The sequence below is a fragment of the Diospyros lotus genome, chromosome 2 (assembly GCF_014633365.1).
Source record: "Diospyros lotus cultivar Yz01 chromosome 2, ASM1463336v1, whole genome shotgun sequence".
In the NCBI taxonomy this organism is placed as follows: Eukaryota; Viridiplantae; Streptophyta; class Magnoliopsida; order Ericales; family Ebenaceae; genus Diospyros; species Diospyros lotus.
Window position 1 is genome coordinate 18,061,942 of NC_068339.1, and position 24,356 is coordinate 18,086,297.

At 36.1% G+C, this 24,356-nt stretch overlaps 2 protein-coding genes across 6 annotated transcripts; both read left to right on the plus strand.

Annotated features, from left to right (window-relative positions):
• Positions 1 to 1,242: 1,242 nt before the first annotated feature.
• LOC127795578 (protein SCAR3) lies at positions 1,243 to 11,086 on the plus strand. 5 transcript variants are annotated; one of them, XM_052327350.1, is made up of 10 exons: positions 1,244 to 1,864; positions 3,533 to 3,696; positions 4,402 to 4,525; positions 4,604 to 4,736; positions 4,861 to 4,919; positions 5,050 to 5,130; positions 5,242 to 7,639; positions 7,748 to 7,852; positions 8,858 to 8,965; positions 10,775 to 11,086. In XM_052327350.1, the coding sequence occupies exons 1-10, from the start codon at positions 1,710 to 1,712 to the stop codon at positions 10,823 to 10,825; spliced, it is 3,378 nt and encodes a 1,125-aa protein (XP_052183310.1). In that variant the 5' UTR covers positions 1,244 to 1,709; the 3' UTR covers positions 10,826 to 11,086. The 5 variants fall into 5 exon arrangements, with proteins under 5 accessions (XP_052183307.1, XP_052183310.1, XP_052183308.1 ...); XM_052327347.1 differs by having other exon boundaries at positions 1,243 to 1,864; positions 5,050 to 7,639; XM_052327348.1 differs by having other exon boundaries at positions 5,050 to 7,639; positions 7,751 to 7,852.
• Positions 11,087 to 13,526: 2,440 nt separating this feature from the next.
• On the plus strand, positions 13,527 to 14,243 carry LOC127795583 (cyclic dof factor 4-like). Its single transcript, XM_052327358.1, has one exon. The coding sequence runs from the start codon at positions 13,543 to 13,545 to the stop codon at positions 13,984 to 13,986; it is 444 nt and encodes a 147-aa protein (XP_052183318.1). The 5' UTR covers positions 13,527 to 13,542; the 3' UTR covers positions 13,987 to 14,243.
• The last annotated feature ends 10,113 nt before the right edge of the window (positions 14,244 to 24,356 follow it).

Here is a 24,356-nt window from a genome sequence, read left to right on the forward strand (position 1 = left end):
AAATAACGCATTGGCCAACAACATTTTGGATCCCCTATCGTGAACTCGGGCCGATGACCGTGGTCCCATTAATTAAATAATTTGACCACCATACGTACATCTCAATTGCATCAACATTATTTTATTTTATCTTTTTATTTCCTTCAGCCAAATGGCATCATCAAGATTTGATATGTATTTCTTTGATCAAGGGGCTCAATCCCAACCCTCCTTAAGGTTTTGATAGCCCGTTCACTTGTTCAATCTATATACATGTTTAATTAATACTTAGATTTGGTTAAGTAGTTTGGAAGATAATATAATAGTTAGATTGATTTATCATAATAATGAAATTCAGATTCTAGTTGAACTAAGATTCTGATAAAACTAGGAAAGTAAGTCCAACCAACACTGCATGCTATACGCACATGTACATGTGCAAGTGCAACGGTAGCACAGTGTACATATACTGAATATATGCCATTAGTCAGCTTGGCTGACACAGATTTTGTCTTTTTTCTCTATAAAAATGGTGTCACTTAATGTAACTAACCACTGTGATGATCCTTTGGGTTTTGGCTAACTATTATATTATCTTTCTAGTTACTACATAATTGGCTTAACTATTATTGAGTTGTAATTATCTTCTCGTCCCGGATTATTATTAAAAAAAAATGCTTAGGTGTTTGATTTTATTTAAATTTTTCTTAACTAATAAAAATTTTACTTCTTAATCTAAACTCAACCAGTATTAAAATTGGGTTGGGATGGATATTATTTGTAGTATTATAATCCTCACTCTAAGGGTGGGCGTTAACTAAAATCGATTAATAATATATTAAAAACATCTCAAATACACTACAAAAAGGGGATTAGACACTTAATTTCATGTAAGAAAATATAATTAATTGAATGGGAGTGTGGCCTCACTGGCCGCTTGGCTTAGTGGCGTTGCGGCGACTGGCGAGGGAATGAAAAAGGAAAGGCCAAATTCGTTATTTGAAAACAGACAAACCCACGAATTTGCGGACAGAAAAAGCCAGTTCAGTTCAGTTGCTAGCTATGTTCCAATGCCAATATATCGCTTCACGTTCACTCCATTTGAACACCCACATCATCGCTTTGCTACTTTCACAAAGATTTTTTTTTTTTTTTCTTTTCTATTAACTTCCAAAGAATCTTCATACTTACAACACCCCCACCCCACACCCACACCCACACCCGCCCAAGGCTAACCTAAAACACCCACACCCGCTCAGAGCTAACCTAACGAACGAGTGTGGAGGGATAGAACGGGGAAGCAGGTGAAAAGCTTAGGATAAAAAAGGGTACGAGGATAACTTATTATGACTATGAGGAATATGGGTTTTTGCAGAGCTGGCAGTTAACGTTTCATGGATTGGCTCCTTCTGCATCTCATATCCACACCACACTCACATGTACATCAATCCATACCAGTTACTATTCTCTCTCTCCCTCCCTCTCTCTTTACAGATATATCACTCTCACAGCAGTTAGCTGCTGCCATCTCCCCAACCCAGTCCCTCTCATTGTTTCTTCATTTTGTTGTTCTTACATTTATTCCCTCCATTAAAGCTCTTGTACTACCCCTCTCTCTCTCTCTCTCTCTCTCTATATATATATATATATATATACACACACACACACACACATATATATACCTTGTGCAGATATAGTGAGAGAAAGCGGAGACTTACTGGAGAGAAGAAATGCCTTTGGTGAGGGTTCAGGTGAGGAACGAGTACGGCTTGGGACAGCCCCAGCTGTACACAGAGGTGGACAGAGAAGACCCCAAGGCGGTGCTCGATGGAGTGGCTGTAGCTGGACTTGTTGGGATCTTGCGCCAATTGGGCGATCTTGCTGAGTAATTCTTCCATTTTCCTTCACCTTCTTTCTCTACTTTCACAACCCAGATTTTTTCTGTGTAATAGCCTTCTAGCACTAAAATTTTGTTATATGTACAATCCTATTCCCATTATTAGTGTGCGTATTGTGCTTTTGTTCTGGAACCGCATTAATGTCGAGGTGAAAGAAAGAAGAGGCAGATGGGAATTTGAGCAATTTCAGTAAATTGTTGTTGCTCGATTTGTGTAGTTTATCACATAAATTTACTATGGATTGGGGGAGGAAAAAGCTCAAATCAGGGAAGATTGGTTTGCATAGTTTTATTTCTATCAATTGAAGAGCCTATGTTGGGTATCTTGTGAGGAGTACTGGATTCAATCAAGGATAAGTGTTTTGCAGGAGTAAAGAAAGTTGTCAAAAAAGAAAAAGGAATGGAGTAATAGGAAAGAGATTTCTTGAAGCCAGGTGGGGTCTGAAAACAGTGATGATGTTAACGAAAGTAATAGAATGGCCTTAGCTGGGATTTTGATCCTCAGTAGAAAGGTTAATGAGTTGTTTAATCATCAGGATCAACTGGTATCATATAGAGTAGATTGGAAATTGGCATATATCATCAAGGGCGCACCCCTGGATGGTATTATTGGATGACTTGATGAAGATGATAGGATTTTAAGGTGAGGCACAGATTGTTAAGAACTTCATATTAGCAATAATGTCAATGATGGTATCAACTTAAAAGAAAGTATATTCTATTTGGAAGTCAGAACAAGTACATTGGACTCTTGACTGTCCTGAAAGAATGGCCAGTTAATTCTGACGTTTTCTTTATTGAGTTTACATGTTTCTGGCATTGATGGGTGTTTATTATTGATTTTGTTCATTGCTTGTTGGTTGTGGTATTCTTAACTTCATAGGAACTGATTGAATCCTCTTCTTCAAGGTTTAAAGTCTCTTATTGCTGGAAATTTCTTATTCAAGCCAATTTTTTTTTTTTTTTTTCACGAAATTTCTATTTTCCTCAGTTTCTACTGTCATCCAACTATGTTCCTTTTGTATAACAATTGATTATGTCCTCCAAACATTCTGTAAACATGTGCAATTTCTTTGATTTAATCTCCTCCTTTCTAGTTAGTCTTCCTTGTTGAAGATTTACGTTGCACCTGCGATGTCAAGGCTAGTATTATATCTGCAAAATTCAATTTACATTTGACAACGTGGTGTCAAGGCAAGTATTATATCTACAGCTTAGTGCATCCATAATTTTCTATGTTGCATTATTGAATCTATTTTGGTGTAACTATAACGTGGAATTTCTACAATGTATGATCTTATGCTGATTGCTGACTCACAGATGCAACCATCTCCTTCAGTCTTAGGTATTCCCGTAATATATCACATGAATTCAGTCAAGTTGTAAACTCTTATTTTCAGTTACAGATTGTCTCCATTTCTTCTTTCTCTCTCTTTTCTTCCCACAATTAGACATAGTAGAATCACATCATCTACATTTTTTTTGGTGATTACACTGCTTGTGAAAAATCATGGCCAATTTTGATGATTCAACCACTGTGACGTCAAGGACTTGATATAATCTGTAGTACAACCTGACATGTATTCAGCTTAGAAAAATTACACTTTCGTAGTTCCAATCCCATTTTGCTGACTTAAAATCTTCTTCTTGTGGTAGATTTGCTGCAGAGGTTTTTCATGGCTTACAGGAGCAAGTGATGAGTACATCTTCTAGAAGCCATAAATTAATGGTTCGCCTACAAGGCTTTGAAACTGCATTTTCTCCTCTTGAGAAGGGCATTATGGCCCAAAAGAGCCACTTACATTTTGCTTACACAGCTGGTAGAGATCATGAACCGTGATTCAATCTTTCCAATTCCCATTCTGTTTATAGATAAAAATTTCGTATCTAAATCATTTATGTGCTTGTTTGGGGAAGATAATATTCTCTACTCACGTCTGGGGATTGGTTAGCTCTTCTTAGCTTATATCTGGTGAACTCTAACCAAACAAATACTTGCTTATCCAAGCTAGATTACATCCACCGTATCTTTCTAGTTGATAGCCATCGGTGCTAAACATGTGCAAATAAACTACTTGATCCTGAATGTCTTATTCCCTGAACCATTTCTTTGGAATCCTTGACTGGCAGAACTTACTACAAATCCATGCATGACATGGATGGAGAGGCAGAACTTGAATTATATGAGGTGATTTAGGTTACAGTTTCTTTTGGAGACGGTAGTCTTCTTGAGCTGATCATAAATGGCTGATAGATTTCATTTTCATGTTTTAAGTTTGTTTGGCCATAATGATTTAAACTTTAAAAGATCTAGTACCATAGCTGTAGTAACTGACAGCTTAAATAATGCAGTACTACATGTAAAAAGGAGGTTCTTTATGCAACTGTGGACTCCAGCTTTAGGATCTAATACTTAGTTTCAGAGTTATATAAAGTTAACCTGATTTCGTAGGTAGTCAGCTGGATTTCTGTTTGCGCTGATTGTTATACCAGTTTTAAGTTCATTGAATGCAGTTGCTATGCAGGTACTGTCAAGCATCCTCATCTCCAAAATGAACAAAATCAGTTTATATATGGTGACTTGCCACATTTTGTAATGGATTCTTATGAAGAATGTCGTCATCCTCCTTGTCTACATTTGCTTGACAAGTATAATTCAATCTGGAAGTTCCAATTCTGATCATATTGTAACTGCTGGATACTTACACCTTTAGACTTCTCTTTCAGATTTGACAGTGGTGGCCCAGGATCTTGCTTAAAGAGATACTCAGATCCGACTTTCTTTAGAAGGGCATCCACCATCACTGGTGAAGGAAATGTTGGGAGAGCCTCTAAAGATGGGAAGGCTCGTCAAAGCAAGGTATGCTTTGAAATATAGAAGCTTGCCAACAAAAATATTTAACCCTTACTTACTTATGATTGTTAAGCATAAAATTTTTTATGCTGCTGTTAAATTCTAATGTGAGGATGTCAAAAATGAGCAGACAAAGATAAGGAGGAACAGAGTTTGCCTTGGTTCATCAGTATCCAATCATAGTGACAGGTATTGTTTGCATTCAATTTTTCTTTGTGTTGGCATAGAAAATGTTTAGCCTATCTTCTCATTTGTAAGTTTCAGCTGTTGCGTAGTCATGTGTCATGAAATTAAGTTATTTGCTAATCCAAACATGCAGGACTCGATCTACTTCTGTACAAGTTGATGGGCATTCTGTGTCCCCATTTGATGTCAGATTGAAATCTGACCTGGGAGACAGGTATAATTCTTTTGATTCAAGAACTGGGTCAAGCTATGCACAGCATGTTTCCAATTTGAATTACTACATGGTACCTGAAGAACGTGAACCTAAAGATTCATCCTTTTCCAGTTTAAGAATGCACCATAATGACTGCACGTACTCAGCTTCTGTTGACACAAATAATGGAGTTGCACATGAAGATTTTCCACAAAGTGTATCACAGGAGAAAACTGGCCCTCTTCCATCATGTGTTAATTGGGATGAAAAGACAGAAAAAGCAGAGCCTTCAGGTCAACTGTTTGATCATGACGAAACTGCAGAAATGCTCACAGAAAACTTTAGCCGAGATGCTCAAAAGAAGGGAGAAGAAAACTTTAGAAGTGTTGATCAAAGGAATTTTCACTTTGACAATAAAGACACAACATCATCAATCTCTGGCCAGAATCAGCCTGATGATGTTGAAAGTGAACCAGATAAGTACATGGATGCCCTTAACACCATTGAATCAGAATCTGAAACTGATAAAGGAAGACGAATAAAGAAGGATGTGGAGCACTATTCCAATTCCAATGATGATCAAATACAAGATGGAGCACATGGTCTCACAGGGCATTACTCGGAAATGCAGCCATCAGAAGTTGAATCTTGTGCTGCAGCTTACGGTTCCTCAAACATTTTAACATCCTCTTATAGACTTTCCAGTTTTAATCATCAAGGAGCACAAAACATTGGGCATGGACGGTCATCATATCATCCTGGCATTCGACCATCAAACATGGAAGTATGTCCTGCAGCTTACAGTTCATCAATCATTGAAATGCCCTTTGATAAACCTAATTCTGTGTCCTCGCTGGTGTATGCTTATGAAGCTTTATCTCAAATGGCGAAAGAGACTTCTGATATGAGAAATTATCAAGGCATGGACTTTCATAGAAATGACGAGATTCTTGATGGCTCAAATGAAGAATCTGTTGTCAGCAGTTTACTGCACCCTAGCTCCTTAGAAACTAATCCAAAGTCTACAAGTGATCAGATTATTTGCACTTCCTATGGATCTGACAAGTCTAGGATGGAGCATTCTGGTGTCCAATCAGTTAAATTCTGGACAAATGGGGGCCTACTAGGACTTGAGCCATCAAAGCCTCTAGATTTCAGCCTAGCAAAGCCTGTAACTCAGGAATCTGCAACCAGAACTGAAGATGACATAAGTCCTTCAAATCAAAGCAGCACTTTTAATAGTGATGGAGATGGAAGAAACCCAGATAAGTTCATCTGGAGCTCTAAAAGTATTGATCGGAATTCTTCTAGTCCCTCCATGTCGTGCCCCCGTGATCAAGATGCTATGTCTAATAAAAAAATATCCTGGAAATTTTCACCAACTGAAGCAGGCACCAATCACAAACGTTATGATGATTCTCATCATAGTAGAGTTATCAATGATCTTGAGCATAGTTTGAAAGGAAGCAGTGCAGCTATACATGAGGCTGAGCAGACAGTCACTGCTAATGTGAAAGCTACATCTCCTGGAGAAAGTCAGAGCGGGGGTGAAAATGCATCTCAGGTCTTTGGACTAAGCAATGGCTTCCTTGGAAGTGATTTTCAAAGAAAAGCTTTAGTTGTTCATGATGAGAAGGCTGAACTTCCTTCCTTCAGGAAAACTGGTGTCCATGTGCCAAACAGAAGGAACCACATTGCAGCATATCAAACACCATCAGAGAAGACTTTCGAGGAGAATCTTGGAAGTGGGTCTCCTATAAATTCACCTTGTTCTTCACCACCACTGCAGCATATGAAGATTTCTTTCCAGCCTATAAATGGTTTTGAGACTTCCAAACTAAAACTAAAACTTCCCAATATGATTTACCTTCATGGAAGCAGCGGAGATATGTTACCTTCATTTCAATTAGTCCCAGAGTCCACTGATTCACGTGACAATGATTCGGACTCAGATGATGATACATTTTGTAGATCATCTTCATATATTTCGGATGACTGTCTTAGCCATCACTCAGATTCAAATTCTGAGCAATGGGAATCTGATGATACCCCACCATGCAAAGATGAGCTATGTGACACTTTACACAGAATCTCATCAACAGAATCTGCTTCAAGATCTGTGGGGCTTGGCAGAACAGGAAATGGACGTTTTAATGCAGACCCTAGACTTCAAAGTCCATATGTTGAAACTTGTCCTGAATCTGGTCAATCATCTGATCTTCCAAGTTTGAGCACTCTAAACCCTTTATTTGAGAAAGAAATGAAAACTGGTTCTGATGCAAAGGATTTGCTAGAGTCCCTCCTTCCCAAGGAGACGACACCATCACCTCCACCACTACCTCCACTACAATGGCGGGTTACAAAATCCCAGTCAGATGTGACCACTGGCAAACTAGATTCCATGTCCAATGCCTTGAATCATGCATTTGATATGAAGGCTATGGAATCTACCATCTCTCCTGAATCTTGCCCAATCCCAGTCAAGCCACAACAAAATACTGACAAGGCCATTACATTCACACCTAAAAAGGTAAACAGTTTCTTTTTACCTGTGTTCTTTCTGTTCTTTTTAATAAGTCATTGTGAAATACCTTTGTACAAGAGAAACATCAGATGAATGACTGTTCTACGCACCCAGCAGCCTGAAGCACACAAATTAAATTTAGAGAATCACGTTAATCAGGCTATCAATTACAAGAGCATTGATGAAAAGGAAGATTTTCTGCATCAGATTAGAACCAAAGTGAGTAGTATTCGGTTATTTGTTTGAATTGGTAGCTTTTATAATCCAATCAAACTTGATGTCAGTTTATTGTGCTATGGATTGATACAAAGAGAAGACATTATGTCCTACATATCGATGACAGGGGAAATGGAGACCATACTAATAATAAAATAGAGTAATCAGGGAACTCTTTAATTCACCAATTTGAACTTAATAAAAGTGAAAATGTGAGCATGGACATTGGAAAGTATGTTTTTCCCTTGGCTTTAATCAGTAGACACAAGAAGCAGAGCTGTAACAACCCAGGAAAAAAAAAAAAAAAAAGCTGAGATGTAACAGAAGGGCGTTTTCACAATATGGTCATCCTTGGTCTCTACCATACCTCAGCCTCCATGTTCCAACTTTCATGTGGACCCAGTTTCTTATTATTAATATCCTTTTGAGCTTATCTAATCTGGTGTGTGTTCTTCACGTTTTCATGAGCTGAAGTGCTCCTTCATCACTTTTATGGGATGTTCCGTTGTCATATTTGATGCTTCATGTTAGTTTGGTTTCTCTTGACTATAGCCGCTTGTCCTGATCAGCAGCTCATCTCGATGGCATATTTGTTAAAAAAGAACTGTTTTAATGCCTAGAGTTTAAATCAATAATCCCGCTGCTGAAAGCTGAGAGGGTTACCTTCTAATTCAATTGATATACAGAAAGATCTTGTAAATTCCTGTAGCATATATATTTGTTGTTCTTATCACTCATGCTCAAAATACTAGAAATCTCCACTTTCTGCACTGTGTTGGCAAACACAGAAACTTGTTATTGATATCATTAAGCACTCATTTAGCTCCTTTTCTGGAGATGCAACAGCTTGTAAGATAGAGTTACATGTCCGCTACCATAGTTCAAGCCAGGACTCGAACTTTTATCAATGAGTTTTCTCAGACCTTTCAAAAATTAGCATTTTACAACGAAATGAAGTCTAACCTATTGTACTTGATCATGCATTCCATTTCTGTTGTGCTGATGCAGTCATTCAGCCTGAGGCGCACCGTGACAGAAAAGCAAACTGATACACCAGCGCACACTGCCAGTGACAAGGTTGTAGCAATTTTAGTGAAGGCAAATGCAATTCGCCAGGTTCTCTACTCCGTCTCTTAATCTTCCCTTGCTTCTATTTTTGGGTTTTTTTTTTCTTCTCTCTTGAGCCTTTCAGCTTGACCATGGTAAGCCTTAATTAGCATTCTCTTATATGATTGACAAACAACAGTGATGGAGCTTGAAAACCATCATTAATAAATTATGCCTAATTGACCTGGAATAACGGTTGTGCAGTTGATGGTTGAAAGCTACCATTTTCTAGTAATGTCCTCCAATCACAGAGAGATTGCCTAGAAAAACTTTCCGATACTTAAAAGTCAGAGAAGAAATATTTTACGGTGATCAAGGTTGTTAAAATCAGGATTTTAAGTGGGATCGAAAAAGTGTCCATAAAATTGAATCGTAAAATCGTAAGATTTTAGAGATAATTAAAAATACCTTTCAATTTTTGTAAATATATGTTTATAATAATATAATTTTGTAGAAAATGAATTAATATCTTTTAATAACCTGATTATTCCTTATTATAGTTCAAAAGATTATACTTCCAAAATATAGCTCAAAAACTAGCAAGTTGGTATAGACAATTTAGAGGCAAAATATAGGTAATTTAGAGGTAAAATATAGCTTAAAATTCTTTAGAGAATTCTTTCAACGTCTTCCATTAGATTTATGTTGCATTTTTTTCTTGATTTAATATTGATTAAATCAAGTAAAATCCCGATTTGGGGTTTGGTGGTCCATTAATTAATTACTTGTTTGTCTTGATTTAATTATGCAATCAATGTTAAATCAAGTAAAAATTATAATCTAAATCAAGTAAATTGGAACTTATGCAATTAATGTTAGATGCTATGTGACATTGGAACTTACGCAATTAATGTTAGATGCTATGTGACATTGGAACTTATGAAATCAATGTTAAATCAAGTTCCAATTTAGAGGCAAAATATAACAATTTATTGCATAAGTTCCAATGTCAGATGCTATGTGACATTGAGACGTTGGAAGCATCTTCTAAATTGCAACTTAAATCAATGAAGGTCTTTGAATCGTAAAATCGTTTAAGGATCTCTGAAGCGTAAAATCGTATATGTAAAATCGAGATTTTATAGGATTTTATCCCAAATTGGATTTTACATGGGATTTGAATCGTTTAGGGGTCTTCGAATCGTAAAATCGTACACATAAAATCAGGATTTTAACAACAATGATGGTGATAGTATGAAGGGAATGAAGGATTCAATCCTTTCATACCTTAGGATTGTAGCTACTTGTGGTCATGCAGCCCCAGTATGCGTAGAATCTAGGGGCCCAGATATTGGGGATTGAGACGATTCTTGCCTTATTGGGCATAATTGAGTTGCCGTCTTAACTGGTGATAGTGATATTTTGTTGATATCTTGAGATCATGATCCATTGATCCCGTTCTCAAAATACTTGAGCGTTTTTATCTTGCTTCATCCGTGAACTGAGTTTAACTTTTCCTATCTATGTTCGAGCTACGGGACCGGTCCATGTGGAATTTAGCTTCCTCGTGTGTGGGTTGGTGGGATCTTTGTCTTTCACATAGGAATCACTGGAATATTACAGCATCCTTTTGTCTATGCGTGTGCCTATCACTTGTGCACAGTTTGTATATATATATATATCCCACAACTAACTGTTATGAAAGTTAATTTTCTCCTTAGTGCTATATATATTTTTAGAGCCGATGGCAGAACTAGCATTCATATAGCCATTTCCACTTAGTAAGACCAATACTTGTGATAACGACGATCATCTTTTGTGTTATGCTTAATTTGCATTGGATTTTCATCTTGATTTTGGGTTCTATATACTTCCCAGGCTGTTGGAAGCGATGATTGTGACGACGAAGATGGTTGGAGTGAAGCTTGATTTCCTTTAGATGTTACTGTCCCAAGCCATGGCGAAACCATCCCCTTGAATCCTTCATCTTTGCCGTCATTAGCTTTAAGCGTTTAATTACGTGTATCTTTTATGAGGTTAGATGCTCGTGTTGTGTTATATATGCATAATAATAGCTGAGGCTGAGAAATATACAGGAATAGTTCTTCTTCTCGGGTCCCATGCATATTCTTTTATTTTGAATTTAACTAACGATTCCTGATGCCTATAATAAACAATAATCTTAGAACTCATCACTGTCATCAATCAATCATGTGACGTCTTCTCATTAGAAGAAATTAAAGAGATTATGTATTATTGTCTTATTTATCTAATATTTCTTTAACGGGAATGTAACAAATGATAATAAAAACTATTATAGATGTTAAAGAAGCTGGTTTCGAATGGATTATTCTTTTACTAAAATATCTCAATTAATTTAATTGTAAAAATAATTCTTATCATCCATGTTAATGAGGCATTAAAACGTGTTTCAAAATGCTGTAAATCCAAAACGCCTGATATGAGATGTTGCTAAATAAATGGCTTTGATTAGCTGAGAATTAGGAAGCAAACTTGACGTAAAATAAAAGCGACACGCATTCCAACGACACTGTACATGCAAAGAGCATCTTGTTTGATTAATTGACACACCTAAGGTTTCTCCATAAATTAATAAATTAATGCAAGATAAAGTAGTTTATGTTTATCCTGTACTTGGATGGCATAGGAACCAGATCTCCAACTCCATATGATTGGAAGAAGTGAACTATAAAATCAAGAAAATATATGATTTATCTCTGTTTTCTTTTTATATTTTTAATATGATATATTCATTAAAGCAACTTGATGATGAACATGTGCTCCCCAACTCTCCATCAGTTTATATATATATATATATATATGCACGTAGATATTGATTAATTAACCATATATAGGGAACTAGTTAATGTGACATCACATGGGAATCTAGGAGATTGTGATCTCCCTTTGTGATTTTTTATTCTCCTTTAATTTATATTCTGACCATAAGACTAAATTTTGTAGCATTAGTTTACCATTTAATTACTCACAGTACGTAGTACATTTAATGGTGATAAAAAAAAAAAAAAAACATTGTAAAAAAAGTTCTCACTTATCAACGGTATTATCATGCCACTATCAACTTTTAATCTAAAATAATATTGTTAGGGGCTTAAAGTTTGACTTTTCTGTACTTCCAAGGGCAATTTTGTCTTTTTAATGCCCGACCTTGGAAAAGGACAGGTACCCCATTTAATTAATCAGTGGATTGATCAGATCACTTTATTCTTTACATGGCCTTTTTATCTTTTACTCAAAAGACCCACAAAAAGAGACCTAAAGAGAAAAGTGGATCCTTCTTTTCGCCTAAAAGAAAGGAATTTATAATTCAAACTTTCTCTTCCTCTTGCTAAATTTTTTATATTTTATTTATTTTTTTAAGAAGACTCTTATAGTAAGAGATCGCGTAAATTTAAATAATAAGAATGACTATTTTCAATTTTAATAATTTGATCACTTTAGTAAGAGTCATTTTTATCTTGTAACATAAAAGCTCAACTCTAATTCTATTTTTTTTTTAATATAATCATGCATCTTCAATAACATTCTTATATTTATGTTTAAATTAATCTTCTCACATATAATATTACACTTATAGTTTATTTTTGAATGATGCGATACTTTTTTTTTTTTATTTAATCACTTTGTAATTAATAACTCATTAAAACGGTTTATATATTCGTAAGATTATTGTTATCATGATTAGTTTACAAAAATTAATAAAATATTATTTTGCATTAACACAAAGGAGTCCTGGAAATGAGGCTACTTTAGTACAGATAATGTCTAAGATTCCCTCCCTTATTAAAGTAATTCCAATTAAAGCCCACCTTTTCTTCTTCAACTTTGCCATGCAAATTTGCTTGCAAGTGCAAAGAACTCAAAGCTTCTCAAAACAAAAGCGAAACAGCAAAAGTCATCATTGAATACACAGATACTTAACGAGCAAGACTCTTTAAGAGGCAGAAAGGAAAAAGCATTATCATTAAGAAGCATCATATTTGATGATTAATGCAACCTCTACTATACTACTGTGCTACTTCATCATAAAATATCTCAGCCTGCCCTTCATATGGTTCTTTGGCCTTTTTTTATTATACTTATTTAATTGATGTAGCCTTCATGTTTCTTTTCTAAATTAAAATGTATATTATTATATTTTTATCTCTTAAAACACCAAGTACCCATATAATATAAATTTAACAATAATAGGTAATTTGATACAACCTTTCAATATAATTTATAAAATATGCGAGGTTTCTATATATATATATATATATATATTTATTCCAAACTTCTTTAACGTATATTTTACCTCTTTTTAGCATAAATTTTTTATAGTTACAAGCATTGCTTTGGTAAATGTATTTTTATTAGAAATTCAAATAATATTTTAAAATTTATAAGTGAAAAAATAATAAACGTCCTGATGTATAATTAACATGATCATGAACCGTATTTTGCTAACTTTGTTTGTGTAAAAATTTTAACACATTATCAAGGGTAATGTACCTAAATTTAATATTAGAGGAATAATGTCATCTTCCTTATGACACCTATAATATATAAGACTTGACCTCTGGCCGTCACCCATTATAAACATTCTCTCTCTCTCTCTCTCTCTCATGGCTGATGTTCACAAAGGCCATGAAGAAAAGGGGATCAAGCTGTTTGGTGCAACAATTGCAGTACAAGTTAGACGAGAAAAGGAAAGTGAGCCAAGCAAAACCGATCCTCAAACATTAACAGACAAGAGGCCAGACAAGATCATAGCATGCCCGAGGTGCCAAAGCATGGACACCAAGTTCTGCTACTTCAACAACTACAATGTCAATCAACCCAGACACTTCTGCAAGGGCTGCCAGAGGTACTGGACAGCCGGCGGCGCCTTGAGGAACGTCCCCGTCGGTGCCGGCCGCCGCAAGGCCAAGCCGCCGATCAACGGCGGGGTGCAGCAGCTTGACTTTGATGGGGCGGTTGAGGAGTGGCAACTAGCGGAGCAAGGCGGTTTTCACCATGTTTTTCCAGCGAAGAGGCGGAGGAGCATCTCAGGGAATCAAAGTTGTTGATGCCTTTGTTTGTCTTTTAGTCCAAATAATTAAATAGTGATTAAAGAATAGATGTTGATTAGTGATTTTAATTAACAGTGGTGTATATATATATATACACATAAGCCGGCCATTTGGATAATTAAATAACTGAGTTGAATTTACTGTAGTTTTGTGGTAATATGGCCAATTGTGTGACGAGCTAGCTAGCCCATATGTACCAAAAAGTCCAGTGTTAATTGCAATCATGAAAAGAGAAATATCTTATAATCGTTTTGATGATGGAAAAGAGAAATAGCTAGCCCATATGCACGATCACTATGATCAATGTGTTCAAAGAGTGATTATCAAGCATGAATATTGCATCTGATTTATATATGCAATATGTAATATGCAGCATGGCAACAATTGCATATATATGAGTTATGATATTTTGGTGAAGCATTGCGTTAGAGGATTGGAGGGCCAAGTTTGGCAATTGCGGGATATCGTGTGGCGCCTGTAGGATGGTCATGTGGCAACCATCCCTTTCTCCAGATGGCGCCTGATTACCCTTTCCGTTGGAATATTGATTGTGTTGCACAACCAAATTAATCTTGGCCACCCATCTTAGCTTTATGGAGCTCAATCCTAGCCGTCCAAATCTGCTATTTATCTCTTGCATTAGGATTTGAAGCGTCATCAAAAAGGAGGGAAAGAAAGATGGTGTCTCGATCGGCCGAGGGTTTGGGAGGGTTCCTTCATTTTGCTCTGTATATGCTTATATTCCTTGTTATCCCTAGTTCTTTGGTTCAATAGGCCTTAGTCTCTAATCTGTATTTGTGATTATTGGGGCATTTTTGTTAGCAAACCAGTGATGTACAGAGAGTGTTTGTGAGTCAATTTCGAGGGTGTAATCTTCATTTCTCATATAGTGCAATGAGTTCTTTTCACCGGAGCTCAACATGGACGTAGCCCTAATTTGAGTGAATCACGGTAAATCATTGGCCCCTTCTTTATTTCCTTCATTTTATGTTTATAATCTCTGTGTGTGCTTGTGTATATTTCCAACCATGAAAGGTATTTTAGATTCTCTGTGATTGATATTTGTTTTGACATCGTTTTTGAGTCCTCTGCTATTGGTAACAAGTTATATATTATGTGCAAAGCAACATTTGATGTCACATGAACTTGCTACTTGGGGCTCTCGTGTCAAGTTTGAAAGGCAAATTTTCCCTTCGGAATGTTGTGGTTAACTTCTGCAGTTCATTAAAAAACTACCTCATTGATAAGCCTTAGAGAGCTTCTTTCTCTAGGGCTCCCATAGCTTAGGGTTTTTCATTTTTGCTTGCCGTCCGATTGGCACTGTTGGTACTTGGTACCGTTAGTTGTCGATCAGTCTCTTGGAGTCGTAGAAGCCCTACAATGTGACATCTTTGACCTATTGGCTTCTTTTTTCGACGTTCGTTCTTTGGATTTTTTTTTTTTTTTTTTTTTGTGATGGTGCGTGATATAGATCCTTGTATGTCTGAAGCTTGGGTTGCGTCTTTCTAAACTTCTCCATCGTAGGACCTCATTTTTCCTTATGTTTGCGTTGGCTATTGATGCTTCCCAACTTTGGTTAGGGATGCATTTTCATTGGCAGGGAGAAGGTGGGAAATGGCTCAAATAATGGTACAAAAAAGAGGAGAAGGTTCAAGGCAGAAAGCTATAACGATGATTAGATGTGTAATGGGGAGGCCTCGAGAAGAGTTTGCCTAGAGTATCTTGGATCGGTGAGAACTTTGAACGGATTAACCAGTAAGATGGGAGGATGAGAGCTATGAGATCCTCGGCGTGATGAGGCAACCGATGGGTTGAAGGCGGTGTAGGCATCAACAAGCAGTGCAGAGGCGGTGACTAGTCTTATTTTTCTATAGTTTTCTTTTGCTAGCTAACAAATATTTTGGTTGTTTTTTTCTTATATGTTTTCTGTATTTCTTTCCATTGTACAGTTAGAGTAAGTGGGGTTATTTTTATTGGACCGGGAAGTGCTATGGCACACACCAAGAAAGTGAATTGGTTATATTAAAAATTAGATAGAACTTGAAATCCTTTTGATGAAAAATAAGAATTCAATGCAAGTGAGGATTGGATAGGTGCTTGACAATAAAGAGAATTTAAGAACACAAGCACACAAGAACACCAAGATATATAGTGGTTCGACTTAATCCAAGCCTAATCCACTACTTTAACTCCTTACTAAGGATTTTCCAAACAATCCACCAAAACCTCATAATTAAACCAAGTAAGTCCTCTAGTCCATGACTAGGAAAATTACAAAATCTTCCACTCAAATAAGCCATCTAACTACATAAGTTAAGAAATACAAGAAATGTAATAAAGAAAGGATCTAAGAGATAAATCTCTTAGTTACATAATCTCTCAAAATATGAAATAAGGTTTGAATGAATTAATACAGATAAAAATTAAAGCCTTGAAGAGAGAAAAATGAAGCACATTCGATGTAAAGACAAATGAGAATAACAGTAAGCTCAAATTATTTCATTCATGTCCATTAGTCTCTTATTGATCTCTTTGATTTGTATTTATAAGCATCTCAAGAGCCTTGCCCAAAACTAGCCGTTTTGTGACCTTTGGAGAATGAAAAACTAGCTGTTATGGCTTTCTGCGAAAAGAGTTAGTCGACAGAAGATAATATGTAACACCCCGCTCTCCCAAGGTGTTAGGTAACGTAAGATTCCGGAGATATATTTTTTTCCAACGGAAACTTAACACAAAAATCATTCCCCGAAGATCTCTTTACATTTTCTTAGTATATCAACTTAGAATCATTAATAAACTAAGACAGGTAAATCACTTCAAATGCGAAAGTTAGATCGAAATCTCAATAGAACATAACCGAAACCACTTTATTCATAACATAAAACCAATCCAACGTTTTACATAACATCATCAAAATGAACAGCATAATTGAGAACGACATAATATAGACTATCCACTAATCGCCATCATTTTTTGTCAATCCCTTTTCCTTTCGCACCGCTGCCTTCACTTAGAACGTTTGAATATTCTAGAGACAAAGTCCATATTAGATGATGAATCATCTAAATAAGAGTTCAAAAATACGATTTCATGTATGAATGCAAGACATGAAATAAACCAACACAACTCGAGAAGCCCTAGCCTAAGAGAATCTCACTCAGTGCTTAACCCTACCACAGGGAAAGAGCAATCTCTCAAAAAGCCACGCCACCACATCGACACGATGTGGTTCTAGCTTGAGAGGGGCAAGCTTAACGCATCTCCCCAACATCTCAGGAACAATCGTTACCACTCCCAGCCCAGGAGGTTCACATCAACGCAGGAACTCGACTCACCACATTTTCTTCAGGGATTACGTTCCCACTCAAAAGCATCCATGAACCACTACCCAATCCCAACTCAAATCCCATATGAACCACCTAGACATTCTAGTGCAACTTCCCTGACCATACGACCCGACATGAAAAACTAAGCGGCTATCCCGGCATGCACACCAGCACAAGATACCCCCATATATTATTCTGGCAACACCATTGGGGAATTACAGGTACACTATCCAGACAACATTTTAGGCTGACATTCCATATGAACAACACAAAACACATGACAATGCCACATTTCACAACTTAATACATCATATAAACAACATTTTATAAAATACAATGCACAAGTACAAAACGTTTAGGAACGAATCTCCCTCATGAAACCAACCATCACCGGTTACTATTCACATGTAACAAAACTATTTTGCATGAAAACACAACATATTTAGATATAACAAGTACCACATTTTTAGGGTAGAAGCACCCACAATAAGTCAAGTTTTGGGTAAACTGCTCACCTCAAACGTATTCAAAATGTCCCTATCCTTGTGCACTACCTCAATTTGTGTGTCACACCTCAAACACCTGAACTTATACTCAACCTCAAGCCACGATACTCCCTAAACATCATATTTAATTAAAGGAGCATCAAAATCTATTCTCCTTAATTTTTTCATAATTTCCTCTATTGTTTCCCTAGTTTTCACCTCGATAATTCAAAAATAATTATCTCCTCAAACTTTTTCCCAAATTTTTCAACATGATAATTCCTAAAATAATTTAAGAAAAATATTAAAGTGAAATTCCAAGATTACCCATGTCTCACGCGCCCTCACGCACCCTGTGCGTGTCTGCGCGTGAAAGATGGCGCGTACAGACATGCGTCGGTCTTTTTCCTTGCTTCCGGCCGTCGGCAACTCCTCCGATGGCCGATCTGATCTCACCCTCTTGAAGCCCTTACCAAGTCGATTCTAGGGGTACCACTTTTCAGTCGAAAAGCCACCAGAAAACGCCCCAAACGGGCAATTGCAGGTTGGCCCTAGGCAGTCTACCTCATCTTTCCAACTATCCAAAACGGCTTCAAACACACACCAAACGATCCCAAATGCTTCAGAATCGATGCCCACACACCAAGGAGAAAAAGCCTTATATTGTTTTCCTTCGATTCGTCCTCAAACTTGACAAATTTGATGCGAAATTCTTGAAACTTTTGGCCCTCTTTTATAACCAAAATCTGGCCACATCTCGGCCAATCAATGGCTAAGGCTTGGCCCCCAAGCATCTCTCCGCCGTATACGACCTCCCCCGAGCCTCTCTCGGTCGTCCCATCACTGGAAATGGCGACCAGGTGTTGTGGCAGTGCAGCGATCGTTTTTCCCTTGCGTTCACACTATAGTTTCAACTTATTACACTTTAGCACCCTTGTTTCTTCTAATCTCGATTTTTCCCTTTTCCTTGAGGTCCTTGATCTTTCTAATAGTACCACTAAGGCCCACAAGTCTTATACTGTAATATCCCAAAAATAAATGTTTATGTTGTTTTGAGGAAATTGGAAATTAAAGATAATTAATTAAATTATTTGGAAGTGGTTAATCATTATTAATTATTGTATTTGTGGGTTTAAAGGCAATATTAATCTATTTAGGTATTTGAAGATTTAAGAAAAATGTTTATTTATGTTGTTTTGGAAAAATAATTATTTAATTGGGAGTATTTATGAAAATAGAAAAATAAATTAATTTAGTGAATTTTCTGAAAATTCGAGGTATAAGTGTAATAAGAAGAATTGGAATTTGGGGGTGTATGTGACATTTTCAGAAGTTATGGGGGGTTAAAGTGTGATTTGCAGAAATGGGCTAAGATTGCTTTAAAATTAATGGGCCGCGTATTATAAGTGAAGGAAGCGGCCAGCCCAACTGGTCGCGTGTGCGCGGGCGATAGCGGAGGTCGCGGGTTCGATTCAAGTAGCAGGCATGCGCTGTAGCATCCCGAAATTTGAGAATTAAATAAATGATTATTAATTTAGTCATGAATAATTAACAATTGCTAAATTTTGCATTTGAAGTGATTTTGATTTATTGGAATTGAATAATTTGGTGAATGGCTGATAATTAGTAATTATTGCGTATAAAGTGATTGTTAAATATTTTTAGAGTTTAAAGGAAATATTAAATTATTTGGAGAGTTAAGGAAAAAATAATAGTTTATGTTGTTTTGAGGAAAAAGAAAATTAAAATGTATTATGAGAATTAAAAATGTGATTTGTGGAAGTCATCATGAGTCATTTTAAATTTAATAATGTGTTGTATGGGAGATGTTTAAAATTAAATAATAATAATAATAATAATAGAATAAGGGAAGTGAGAGAATTTAAAGTGAAGTGGCCGTGCTCAATTCTAAGCACGTGTATATGAAACCTTTGAATGATAACATATTAAATTATTTGTTAAAGAATTGAGGAGCTGGTGGAAGCTTCTAGTGGTCACGCAAGGAAAAAATGGAATTAGATGAAATTGGAGGTGGAATTTCTATGGCTACTATAATGGTTATTAGGGTGTACATTCGGTTATAATCGAATCGAATTGTCTTATTTTGTCAAATCGAACTAAATTGCTCATATGAAAATAATTGAACCGCACCGCCTAATTACACTAACCGAAATAATCGAAACCGAATTAACCGATTTAGAGTTTTAACTAACCAAACCGTAAACCGAACCAATAAAACTACTAAAAACCGAACCTAATTAACCGATTTAGAATTTTAACTAACTGAACTATAAACCAAACCGATAAAACAACTCAAAAACCGAACCGAATAAACCGATTTTGACTTAAACTAACCGAACCAATGATTAAATCAAGAAACAATACAAAAAACCGAACATCAAATTATCCACGTGACACACTGACACTAAGTTACTAACCTGGCAATAGATTGGGAATTATGAGAGCAGATTCATTATAACAAAACTAATAACACCAACAAAGTTCATATACTCACCTGATAATGGGAATTAGGAGCAGATTCATAGTTTCACATTATAACACTCACCTGATAATGAATCAGTGATTCATGAAGGAAAATTCTAGCAAATTAACACCAACAAAGGCTAACACCAATTCATGAACAAAAATTCAAGCAAATAAAGATAACACCAACAAAAACATCATCATGCATTCACTCATAATTAGAGCTGCACAACAAAAAAAATTAACAATTCATTCATTCATTCACTCCAGTGGCAGTGGACCAGTACAGCAAAAACATACAAAAGTGGATATTTCCCTTAATTCAAAAGTGGCTATTTAACAACCATGCATTACAGGAATCAAAAGTGGATATTTCCCACAACTAACAGAATTAGAAATAATGGGAAAAACAACTAGTTATTTTTATGCAGCCCCTAACCCACGACTCCTACTGTAAAGGTCACTGTTATTTAACAAAAATATAAGTAAAGACTTGGTCTTACATGGCCTATGCACATCTCATGCAACATCTCTGTTTTCGTGTACCACAAAATTTGCAATCATATTGCAATTAGAAGACAAAGGCAGATTTTAATAAAATAATATTACTATTCGAGCTGTTTTTTCAATCAGTAGCCAAGCAAATGTTTAGTCAGTGGAACCTGAGTCCTGAAACTAGAAGCTCATCGCCAAGATATAGTGCTGAAGCCTGAAACTGAAAGCTCATCGCCAAGATATAGTGCTGCTGAAACAAAAATTCAATCCAATAATTCAGACCAAAATGCAAAATAACATAAACAATAATTGAAAACATAAACTAGATAGTAAAAAATATAAAATCAATACGTAAAAATATACTTACAAATGCACGAGATCTTCAAAAATCTATATTTCCATATTGGATTTGGAAGTCGTGCTACTGCTGTTGTCTTAAGTTAATATTTGTTAATTCTAAAATCAATACGCAAAATGAATTAGTTAATTTCAAAGTATTGAACTAAAATTTAAGTAAATTTAAAAAAAGAGTAAAACTCAACTTAGTTTACCTTCTTTAAGTTGTTCAACATGATCCAAATCTTCTTCAACACTCATTGGCATTTTAGACGACCGAAGCCAATCTTGCGTACAAATCAAACTTTCAACCACTTTAGGAGATAGAGAACTCCTAAATGAACAAGTACTCGACCCCCAGTGCTGAATGCAGACTCGGATGCAACAGTAGAAACTAGAATTGCCAATATATCTCGAGCCATAAAAGATAGGATAGGAAACCGATGACAATATGCTTTCCACCAGTTCAAGATGTTAAAGTCTTTACTTGGAGACTCACACACTTCACTGAAATACTTATCCAATTCTGAAGGCACATTTATAAAACCACTACCACTACTACACTTGTGTTTTTTGAAGCGATAAAAAAATGGGTTTTCTGAGTCGTCCTCGTTATCCGCCACAACAATTGGAGTAAACACTCCAGATGACTCTCCAGCATCACCTTGAGATCCTAACTGTTTCTTATATTCCTCGTACAAAGCTTGTAGGGCATTTTTTAACAACAAAACTACACTTGTGCCTCTCTCACCTAGATACATCTCTTTTAGTACATATTCCATATACTCTAACTTGTACCTAGGATCAAGCACCACAACAATGTAAATTAGGTGATTTGTTTTGTGCGGATCCCCCCAATATTTATCGAATTTTTTCTTCATTTTTACAGCCATTTCCACCATTTCAAAATCATCTCTCCAACCACCCTTGTAAGAGACAATGCATTTTACTAAGCTTATGGAAAAATGTGTTGGAGGTGACATATTTGTTACCCGATACTCGCAAAGTTAGCTCATAAAAATGTTTCAACACTTTGACAAACATTCTAACCTTTGTCCAATCTTCTGCCTTGGGTCTCCCATCTATAGTAATAACTTGATGCAAATCATTATTCCAATTACTTGTACTAAGATCAAGCTGAAAACAAGGATCTTCCTCATCAAATCTCTCAAAAGCCCTCTCAAACTTTTGAGCAGTTTTTAACATCAAGTAGGTGGAATTCCATCTAGTTGCAACATCCAATGATAACAAGCCCTTGTATTCAATTTTTTCTAGTTCAGCACATTGTTTGAATTTTGTCAATCTTGCTGGGGATTGTCTAACATATCTCACTGCATCCCTAACTCTTGTTATTGAATCATTTAGATCTTTCAACCCATGTTGTACAACTAGATTTATTATGTGAGCCACACCCCTCATATGCAAATATTGTCCATTCATTATGCTAGCATCCCATTTTGCCATTTTTTTTCTTGAAATTACCCACAACAACATCATTTGAACTAGCATTATCCATTGTCAAAGTAAAAACTCTATCGAGTTTCCATCCCATCAGACATCTCTCAATTGCCATAGCAATGGCATCAGCCTTATGACTACATATTGGACAAAAGTTTATGATTTTTTTCTTTAACGTCCAAGTGTTATCAATATAGTGTGCTGTAAAACACATATAATTCATTCTTTGAATGGAGGTCCACGTGTCAATGGTTAAGCAGACTCTTTGACAAGAATTTTTTAACTCATTCATCATATTCAACCTCTCTTCATTGAATAACTCAAAACAATCACGAGCCATAGTCCAACGTGAAGGAAACCGAAATTTTGGACAAATAACATTCACGAAGTGTCGAAACCCCTCACGCTCAACAAACTTGAAAGGCAACTCATCTACTATAAGCATACGACCTAAAGCTTTTCTTGCGAGCACTTGATCAAATTTCTAATTCACCACTGCACCAATACTGTCACCACCCTCTCTCTCACCCCCCGTTGTAGATGATTGTAAATTTAATTCCATTTGACGAGATTCTATAGCATGAGGGTGTTTCTTACAAATTCCCATATGATTCCTTAAAGCTGTTGTCCCATTTTTTTTTTGGATCACAATTGAACTCCCTAGAATAATAGTTGCATTTTCCTTTAATCTGACCCTCATCATTTACAAATTTGGTGAAATGATCTCATACATCTGACCTAGATCTTATTGCTTTTCCCTTAGATTTTCCTAGTGATGTTGCACCTCTATCATCTTGAGGTTGGCTTGATGATACTATTGGTGTAGGCCTTGAACTATCATCATCATTCATAGGGATGTTTGTGGTGGGACCGATGTCTTCTTCTCTAGCCATCTAAATTTAATAGAATTGTAAGTAATTAATTTTGTATTTAAAGAGTGATGACATATAGTTGGAAAGGGCATGTAAGTCGTCATTAAACCTAACAAATTCGTCTTAAATCCAAATCTAATTTAAACAAAACCAAACAATAAACACAACACAATCATAAATAAAACATATATGATAATCTAAGTAAGATCTTAACAATTAAGTAACATTCTCTTTCAACCTTTAATTTCATTTTAAAAAACTACAGCTTGCCAATCAAACTTGTAGAAAATCAAATCATATAGGAATCCTATATGATTTGATTTACTTACATTGCAAGATGAGGACGTTGACGCCATTTTGAATGAAGTCATAGTGTCCTGTTACATTACAATCAATAATATTAGAAAAATAAAACGTAGCGTCATAGTCACAACCGAGGAACAATGCTTAAGAAGAGCAATACCCAGTCATTACATCCTTTTTTTGGGTTTTTCTGTTCTGATTGCAAAAAACAGAAGAAAACCAATATGTACATTACATTACATGGAATGTATTATGTATCTATAGCTTAAACAAACAGGACAGCAAATCATAAAACATAACCACATCTGAAATGATGAAATCAAAACATAAAACATAAAACACAAAACAAAAACAACGAACCAAATCACAAAAGAGAAACAACGAATTCGCAAAGCTAAGTCAAAGCATCGAAAGAGTAAACAAATAGCAAGGGAAACCAACCAAATCAAACATTACAATCAAAACCACATGACGATTAAGTGGGGGTGGGCTAGGTCTCGGACTATCAGGCGAAGGTGTTTGGGTCTAAGGGTGAGGTGAGGGTTAGCCGGTGACCTAGGGCTAGGGTCGATATGCTTCAACGAGCGAAGGGAAGGTGGCTGGGTTGG

What these genes read in the sequence shown, in the direction of transcription:
- LOC127795578 (XM_052327347.1), top strand. Translation starts at nt 1,710, where the DNA reads ATGCCTTTGGTGAGGGTTCAGGTGAGGAACGAGTACGGCTTGGGACAG. An exon ending in TGTCTACATTTGCTTGACAA is followed by an intron (nt 4,526 to 4,603) that starts GTATAATTCAAT and finishes CTTCTCTTTCAG; the next exon opens with ATTTGACAGTGGTGGCCCAG. An exon ending in GTATCCAATCATAGTGACAG is followed by an intron (nt 4,920 to 5,049) that starts GTATTGTTTGCA and finishes CCAAACATGCAG; the next exon opens with GACTCGATCTACTTCTGTAC.
- LOC127795583 (XM_052327358.1), top strand. Translation starts at nt 13,543, where the DNA reads ATGGCTGATGTTCACAAAGGCCATGAAGAAAAGGGGATCAAGCTGTTT.